Source organism: Buceros rhinoceros, unplaced genomic scaffold (genome assembly GCF_000710305.1).
Source record: "Buceros rhinoceros silvestris isolate BGI_N320 unplaced genomic scaffold, ASM71030v1 scaffold9511, whole genome shotgun sequence".
Lineage (NCBI taxonomy): Eukaryota > Metazoa > Chordata > Aves > Bucerotiformes > Bucerotidae > Buceros > Buceros rhinoceros.
Genome location: NW_010395922.1, coordinates 1 through 9,071, shown reverse-complemented (window position 1 = coordinate 9,071; position 9,071 = coordinate 1). Strand labels below are relative to the sequence as shown.

The 9,071-nt window shown below is 39.2% G+C and overlaps 1 protein-coding gene across 1 annotated transcript; it reads right to left on the bottom strand.

Moving 5' to 3' along the window:
- Positions 1-1,680: 1,680 nt before the first annotated feature.
- Positions 1,681-7,857, bottom strand: NHLRC3 (NHL repeat containing 3). The gene is made up of 6 exons (XM_010145707.1): positions 7,708-7,857; positions 6,063-6,210; positions 5,361-5,561; positions 4,056-4,147; positions 2,415-2,527; positions 1,681-1,909 (listed from the first exon to the last, which is right to left on the bottom strand). The coding sequence occupies exons 1-6, from the start codon at positions 7,810-7,812 to the stop codon at positions 1,681-1,683; spliced, it is 888 nt and encodes a 295-aa protein (XP_010144009.1). The 5' UTR covers positions 7,813-7,857.
- Between the last annotated feature and the right edge of the window lie 1,214 nt (positions 7,858-9,071).

The following is a 9,071-nucleotide window of genomic DNA, read 5'->3' as shown; positions in this document are numbered from 1 at the left end:
CTACACCCAGTTCCTTCTATGCTATAAAGTGAACTAACATAAAGTCTTGTGGCAACACGTAAAGAAAACAACCCCTCTGGACCAGGAATGGAGAGACAGCATTTTTTAGGACAGAGCTTGGAGTCATCTGCTAGGATAAAGCATAAGAAATTTAACTCTAGACATTAATGGATTTGGTTAAGTTCTGGATATAAAACAGCCAAAAATCTTCAGATCAAAACAGATTGCACTGCTGTTAGCTGTCAGAGCTTCAATGAAATTGGGAGAAAAACACGTGTCTCCCAGTCCCTTATGCTGATTAAGGCTTTCCTGGCAAATTGCAATTTGTTTATATTGAGGAACTTAAACGAGTTGAACTTCAGTACATTCCCGTATGAAATCTTATGGAAAAGAGAACTCGAGGCAATATAAATCAAACCAGGTTAAGCATTGATTTAGTTAAGAATCTGTACTTGGCTGCTGTGCACATACTTTTAATTTAAAGTGCCTGATATCAATTTATTACAGACTTTACTCCTTTAGAGCTGAAAACTTAGATTTCAATGCCTAAGTCATTAAGGTGCCCAAGGCAGATGCCAGTATCAGCATTGACACCAGTATCCAGGAACATCTTATTCAACACCATAAAGCATCCCTACATTCAGTGTTGGGCAGTATCAGCACGATTCAAACAAAAAAAAAAAACAAACGAGAAAATATTAAAATGAGGTGCTTGCCTCCCAGGAAATCATTTATACACTTCTTTCAGATAGTTCTGGCCTTCATTTAACAACACACACAGGCTAAGCGAAGGAGAACCAAGATGTACCTATATATTTAGAAATAGCAGCTACATGTGTAAAGTTTTATATAATAAAATTAAGATGCTTATCAAAGCCATTTTAAAATCGCCAGCCACGAAAACAAAAGCCATCAGAGTATTTCTAAAATGAGTAACACCTCGTCCTGGTTTGGGCTGGGATAGAGTTAATTTTCTTCCTAGTAGTTGGTATGGTGCTGTGTTTTGGATTTAGCTTGAGAATAGTGTTGGTTATGGTTGTTGCTAAGTAGTGTTTATACTAAGTAACCACTTTTCAGCTTCTCAGCCCTGCCAGCAAGCAGGCTGGGGAGGGCACCAGAATTTGGGAGGGGACACAACTGGGATAGCTGACCCAAACTGACCAAAGGAATATTCCATACCATACGACATCATGCTCAGCATATAAAGTGGGAGGAAAGCTGGCTGGGGGCTGCTGCTTGGGAACTGACTGGGCATTGGTCGGTGCGTGGTGACCAACTGCACTGTGCATCGCTTGTTTTGTATATCCTAATTCTTTTATTACTACTATTACCATTATTATTTTCTTCCTATTCTGTTCTATTAAACTGTATCTCCACCCACGTGGAGATAACCCAAGTTTGGGTTATTTTTTTCCCCCCATTCTCTTCCCCATCCTGCTGGGGAAGAACAGGGAGTGAGTGAGCACCTGTGAGGTGCTTTGTTGTCGGCTGGGGTTAAACACAGCTCAAGAGCTGGTACTTCTCCAGGGCTGCAGATCAGCTAGATTATTTACTCTAGATTTCTGGGAGCACAATGTTCTGTGTTTGTCTAAAGAAACAGAAGCTACAGAAAACTCAAGGAAATGAGGTCATAAGTCTTGAATGTCACACAGCTTGTGCCAGGGCAGATGTAGGAAACCATCAGTTTAAGGGTATGTATTTTTGTACTTGCTGGGCTCCAATCTCTGCAACATAGACTGCTCCGCTCTTCATGTCTACATCCACAAGGTGTGGTTTGGTTTCATCTGCCAGCTGGACTGTGTTGACCATCACACAGTCCCCAATAGAGCCAACTGGTGGTGCTGCCAAGATTGCTAACCGGTTGATATTCAGCTGAGCTACAATCAGGTATTTGTAATCAGCAGTAAATCTGTGAGAGACAGAAATATGGTTTTTTAATTATGAACTCCCTATGACATCTCATTTTAAGACAACCATCTACTTTTAAACAACAAAAAAAAATCCTTAATAGTCAAGTTTTTGAAGGCTATGAGAGTCTAAATGCAGTGAAACATTGAAAATTAACTTGTAAGCCTTGCTCTACATGTTGCTGCCCCCTGAGACAGATTATGCTACAGAAAGCTCATTCAAGACAATCTCTCTTCCCGTAAAAGCTGCAATAGGATGGCCAACAATACACAACTTTAAAATTAAGTCCTCAGTTGTGCACTCAAATCCGTGGGGCTCATCATAAGACCAGTGTTTCCTTGTGAAGATACAACTGTGCAGATCTTTGCATGTGTGATAGGCACAGTACCCTATTAAACTTGTTAACCCCTTGTCATCAGGCATTAAAGATCAACATTTTAATTCACCAGTAAGAGTACACCTTATTTATGTAATTGCATGCTTCTAGAAAAACTGTTCAAGAATACCTGACAGAATAGGGTCCATCTTCTGAAAAACATTTGCTCCAAGACCCAAGCCATTCCCCTGTGACTTTATCAAAAACTTGGATTCTTTTGTTGTCTCTGTCTGCAACCCATACCTGTTCAGAACAAAAATCATGGCTGGTCACAAACAGAACAAATCATATGCATTAGTTTCTTACTGGAGCAAAGAATCCCACAGTAAAAAAAAGAAGTACAGCTTGGAAGAATGTAGCTCCCCATTCAGAACTATGTAAGCAGATATAACTTCCAGATATAAAACAAAACCGACACATAGTTAACATACACAGCAGTTAACATTCTACATTAACAGAGAAATCCATGTGTTCTCTTCTTTTTGTGGCTTTGATATGGATATATTTGGTAGGAATTTTTCCATGCCCAGTGAGGACATATTCCCACCTATTGAATTCTAAAGATTCTGGTCTGTCACCTGCTAACAATTTGGTTTTCAACAGTAGTCTCATTTCACGATCAAGGCCTATGATGACTGCATCTGCAAACACTCTTCCTATGCCTACTGTAACACTGCTATAAATATTGAGTGATTTAAAGCGCGTTTTCAGCATGTTCTGTCAAGCTTGTCTCTACCCCTGTGCTGAGTTCAGAAACAATGCAAGCTAGCAATACTAGTAGGCAGTTCCAGTGAAGGCACCTCTTGTACTACAGTCAGTGAAGTTTTAGCTGTTGACAACCCATCAGTCTGATAGTAAACTTCATGAGTTTTCTGGGATATCTCCCAAAAGGGAGCAATAAACAAGTTGACCCAAGGTCTTTCATCGCTATTTTTAAATGAAACGCTACTACAGCATTCTCTTAGACTGTTTAGGATTAATAATTATTTTTCACTTAGGCTGATAATCAACATTATGTTGGCCATAAAATCATAGCCCATTGCAAGTGCTACTTTTGAATATATACTCACGGCCAGCCTTCAACGCAAATCAACCATGTCCCTCACACCCTGCAGTTCTGGCAGAGAAGTGATTTTTATACATGCCCCTTATTCTGGTTCAGACAGCATTAGCAGAATTAGCTCAAATAGGTGATTTAAGATGTTTTAGTAAAGCAATCTCACTTTCTCTGAAACACATTAAGGAGCAACCACATAATTTCTCTACAAGAGCAGCAGAGCAAAAGCCAGACTATGATTAACACCTGGAAGAAGTAAACTCTTGAATGCCAGGAGCGTGTGAAAAAGGACTGATGTCAACAACCTAGCTAGAGTCTTACCGTCATCTTAAGCTTATTTGGAATTTCCAAATGTGAAAATAAAATCCCCTGAACAAACTTCAGTGCTTAGTTATTGTTTCTTTGAGACGATAATTCTCCTGTACTCTTAAAATGGCAACCTGTTAGAAACTGCAGGAGGAGCAGTCTGTGGTTGCATGGACATTGACAACTAACTGGTCAGAACCCTTGTGTTAACCTTGGAGTCAGGTAGTTCAGTAGGATCTGCAGTATGAAACTTCAGCTCGTGACCGCTATCACACTGAAAACTGTAACCCTCATAAAACGACCCAGATCACAATAGTTCAATTAAAAAAGAAATACAATTTGTTTTGTTGAAATACATGTAAACAGGCCTGCTAGAAGATGAAAAGGAATTCTGGCTTTATTCTTTACCCGTCCAACAGGATCCACTGTTACACTGTGAGGAATCTTGAACTGACCAATGCCGGTTCCATTTGTTCCAGTCAGCCATATCTCTTTGTAATCTGAGAAGGGAGCACCATGAAAAATGGGATTAAAAAAAAAAAAAAAAAGCATAGTATGAAAAACAACACATAAAACAGCTACTCTCAGTAATTTCTAAAAGGTGAAATTTCCAAACTTAGACTTTTTAAACACAGTACTTGTGATACATAAACCCAACAATAACTGGAACTACTACAGTGACCACTGGATTGTTATTAATGGTTTCAAGATTATGGTTACAGAAATGTAGCCACTAGCATACAAGAGCCCTAGTCCAAGGCTCTGCCTATCACTGTATTTAAAAAAAAAAAAAAAAAAAAAAAAAAAAAAAAAAAAAAAAAAAAAAAAAAAAAAAAAAAAAAAAAAAAAAAAAGAAATAGTTGGCTGATTATAATATGCATTTGCTTACTAAATTGATTTGTATTTGTTACCTGGTAGTTTTGAATTTTAATAATTTGCCATTTTGCAAACTAGATATTAGGCAACTGACTGTTTCACGATAGCAGAAAGGAAAAGTGGTAGCTCCTCCACTTCTTCCCAACTGCAGAGATGCGCAGACTCCTCACTCACTGCCCTAACCAACACTAATCATCTAACTAGGGAATATGAGTAACCTAATTAGAATCACAGAATAATTTAAGCATAAGAGATCTCCTTATAAGCATAAGCATAATTTAAGCATAAGGGATCCAACCTGCTTCTCAAAGCAGGACTAGCCTTGACAACAAATGCAACACTTCAGTTAGATCAGCTCATAACTCATCAAGTTTTGAGCATCTCCAAGAGTGGAGACTGCACACCACCTCTGGGCAAATGATTCACTGTCTGATTACCCTCACGGTGAATCTTTCCCTCCAAAAACTGAACTGGAATTAACCTCTCTTGCATCTTTTGTTCAGTGTTGCTCATTCTTCACTGTGCATCTCCAAGAAATGTGTGTGGCTCCCTTCTCTATACCTTCCCATTACTGACTTGAAGATAGCAATAAGAATTCCCCCTTAGCTTCTCTCTTGAAGACCAAACAAACTCATTTTGTCAGCCTCTTTCATAAACCATTAGGATATTTCTTCTGGAATGACGAGCAATAAAACAGGATCTGATTCAACAAAGTCTTCAGACTAATAATGTTGAATGACAGCTCTGCCTAGTCCTCCCTTAAAAGTATTCTCCAGCTGTGTTATTTACAATCCAATTTTCAATGATCAACTACTGTGGAAGTTAATTTTTCCATACCATCGGATAGTTTGAGCAACCTGTTATTCATTCCTCCGTCTCCATCCACAACATACATCTCTCCACTTTCCTCTACAAAGATCTCTGCTGGTTGATCAAACTGTAGTGGAATCAAACTTGAACCAGCATTGCCTGGTGTTCCCAACATCTGCAGAAGTTTACCCAAAGGGCTATACTGTTTCACGGTGTGCCCATATTTCCCTGCATTGAGAAAAAAAAAGTGCAAAAACTTGTTACGAAAACAAAATGTAAGTATCGCAACCGATTATGAAGATTAGAAAAGGAAATCTCCTGATACTCACAAGTATCAGTATATTTATTAATAAATCAGACAAAATCCTATAGTGAGAATATGACCAAGAGTTAGTAAATCCATAGGCTAGAACATTATTCATCCATTGTGTCATGGTCACCAAACCTAGGACAGACAATAAATCTAGCCAGAACATTTTTTTCCATGATACTTCTCCTGGGGGCAAGAAGGGGAGTGCTTGTTAAGTTCAGCAGCTATAAGCAGACACGCAGGACAACTCATGAACCTTCAGAGTACTTTGTGCAGCATCTGAGAAGTTTGTTCATGGCAACAAAATCACAAATCTGACTCAAAATTGTTTGAAACTCAAATGAGTCGTTTAAAGTAATATCTGCAGTATTAGCATTTTCTTCCTCACTTAATACTTCTCCTGTCACGACCATGCATACCTGTTCCAACATCTGTGATCCATACTGTGCTATCTGTTGCAGTGTTCAATACAAAGATACCATGAGGCATTTCAACTGTATCATTCCAGGAGTAGAGAAAATACCCTTCCTCTGAGAAAACAAGCACCTTTGGCACATTGTCACCCCTCTGAAAAGGAAAAAAAATAAAGTCTATTAAGAAAACATATTAAGTAAGTAATCATATTTTGGAAAACTCCTCTTTGTAAGATTTTTGCAGTGTTTCATGAACCATAAGAACTCCTGAGACTGTCTGCTAGATCTCAATTTTTTTTTCCAGCTAGAAAAGAGCAATGTCTTAAGTTTAGCATGCAAAACCTTCCACTCATTCTAGAGTTTCAACTTAAGCCACAGAGTCAAATTTTCAGAGCAGCCAAGCTTCTGCAGCTATCTTGGTGTTCATTTTGAATCACGTTTTTATGTTTTTGCTGAAAAATATGCCAAGCATTACACAAGCATGAAAAACTGTAACTGTATTTGTTAGCTACATGGCACTCAAGTACTCATACTGTGCTTTCCAGCTAAACCCCACCACTTTCCATGGAGAGGATGTCTCATCCATGACCAATCCATGGATCTGGATAAAGCAAAGAATTGAACTCCAGTTACTGTGGCTGGCTGAAAAAGCTGCATGGTTTTGATTTCATAGGACAAAGGCTGAAAGAGTGGAAGATTCAGTTGTCCCAGAACCACATTTTGCCTTACAATTCAGAGAAGAAGCTACTGTAACTTAGTTAATTTGAATCACACATTCATACTGGTGTCCCAAATCTGGATTCATTTACCCGCTGTGAAAATCCCGTCGACCCACAGGGTGAAGGTATTTCCTTTCATTGCACTGACGAGCGTTAGCAGGTGCCTGCCTCAAGACAGCACACCTAGTTTCACCAAATCTCACCACTTATACACTTACCATTTGCATATTCAACTTCCTAACACATATACATTAATATCTTCTAAATGATTGGCTACAGTTTCTTCCCTTAGTGTGTAAATCAGTACACATGCTCAATAATTTACTCCTATTGTTTTCTTTTGAGTAGGTGGTATTATTAGAGTAAGTGGTCTGTCAGTCAGTGGTGGCAATCTCCCCCTGACAGAACTACCTTTCACCCATTTTCTTCCTGTTTTGGCAGTTCCAGTCTGTTCTTTATGGTCTATTGACCAGAGTAACATTTCATCAATCTTTCAGACAAGACCATATTGCCTAGTATTTACTTCTCTATACTAATTCTAGGTAAATCATTCACTGACACCTCTCTTCTTAGTATATGTTTAACTAACAAGGTTAGGGCTATATGATGGATATTTTAGCAGTATCAGATCCGGTTGCTTTATTCGTTATTTTCAGTATTTCATTATTTTTATGCTCAACTCCTTTTAATTCTGTAGCAATATCACAGAAATTTAATGCTTTTAAAAGCACAAACAAGTGTGATGCCAGAACTGCTTTATAAAGTGGTTATAGCAGAGATATCCATACTTGCATTCTCACTAATTTTGATACAACAATTATCATAAACAGACACACAAACATATATATATATATGTCCTAATCTAAACCAGACACTTCAGAGGCAAAAATCCCCTTGAACAACAAAGAGAGAAATATAGTGTTCTCACTCACTTGTCCCACATAGACCAAACCATGAAGAGAGTCAACAGCAACACAAAATGTTTGGCCAGTGAAGTATTCTGGAATTTTCGGCCAGCCTATGTCCAACTTGTACATCTGTTGCTGTCCCTTCCAGGAAGGGAAGTAATCAAATGCTTTTAAAACCTGAAAATGCAAAATAAGTATCCATTATTAGTTAAATGCCACAATGGCAGGATCAGAAGAACCCACAGTAGAAAATACAAATTGATTTATCAGCTTGAGAAGTTTAAGACAGGGCTTTGACCTGTAAATTGGACAATTTTGACAAACTGGAAATTAGCCGATGACATTCTTTGGATTGGGGAGCTCTGGAATTAGAGGCAAAAAATAAAGCCTGAAATTTCTTACATGGAAGTTGCCATTGGTATCTATAAATCACACTGGAAAATGAGGAGAATCGTAGAGAAGGTTCCAAATGCAACAGAATCAATAACCACTTCAAGAAGCTATGAAAATAAGAAGAGTCAGAATAAAGGGAAAATGCAGGTCAAGAAAGAAGATGACATCTTGGAAACAGGGAAGTATAAGATACCAGGAATGGCAAAACTCGGTCAATGTATACATTTTAAAGGATAACGGAAAAAAAATAATCTTCCACCTTGTTGTTCTATTTTTCCAGCAGAAGAATGGAAGCTACACACAGCTGTGATGCTGCAGGTTAAGCACTGAAACAGAGATACCAGGCTAGAACTGAGAAAGAACAAGAGGTGGTCGTGATGGACAAGGCCATTTAGCATTTCTGCTAATTGCCTTAGCAGAAGGGAGGGGTAAACTGATGACACAGAACTACGAACAGCTTAAGAAAGACTAAACACGCAGACACGACCAGTACCACATAGGCATCACCTGTAACACACAGGTACCACTATCATGAAGAAAAAAAGGGAGTAGTGAAGCAGGGAAAATCACAAAATCATCTGGATGGAAGCGACCTTCAAGATCATCGAGTCCAACCATTCACCCTGCACTGCCAGGGTCCCTAAACCACGTCCCTCAGCACCACATCCACACAGCTTTTAAACACCTCCAGGGATGGGGACTCCACCACCTCCCTGGGCAGACTGTTCCAGTGCTTCACAACCCTCTCTGTAAAGAAGTTCTTCCTGATCTCTAACCTAGATCTCCCCTAGCGCACTACGACAGTAAGAAGCACAAAGATATTCACCCAGCGATTATAAAGTTTCTCCTCACTTGAGCAGAGCACACTGCTTGTAAACCCCGGAGAAAGAATCACCCAGGGTACGCGTTACGCCCGCATAACCAAACCTCCGCTTAGAACGACTTGAGCCAGCAGAGCGGCGGGAAGACACCAGGACGAAACGGGTCCTGCGGCC

Bases quoted from the DNA above. Each gene is read 5' to 3' on its own strand.
- NHLRC3 (XM_010145707.1), bottom strand. From the start codon at position 7,812: ATGTACAAGTTGGACATAGGCTGGCCGAAAATTCCAGAATACTTCACT. The intron at 6,211-7,707 runs GTGAGTGAGAAC...TTTCCTTTTCAG, and splicing joins GTTTGGTCTATGTGGGACAA to AGGGGTGACAATGTGCCAAA. The intron at 5,562-6,062 runs GTATGCATGGTC...TTCTCAATGCAG, and splicing joins GATCACAGATGTTGGAACAG to GGAAATATGGGCACACCGTG.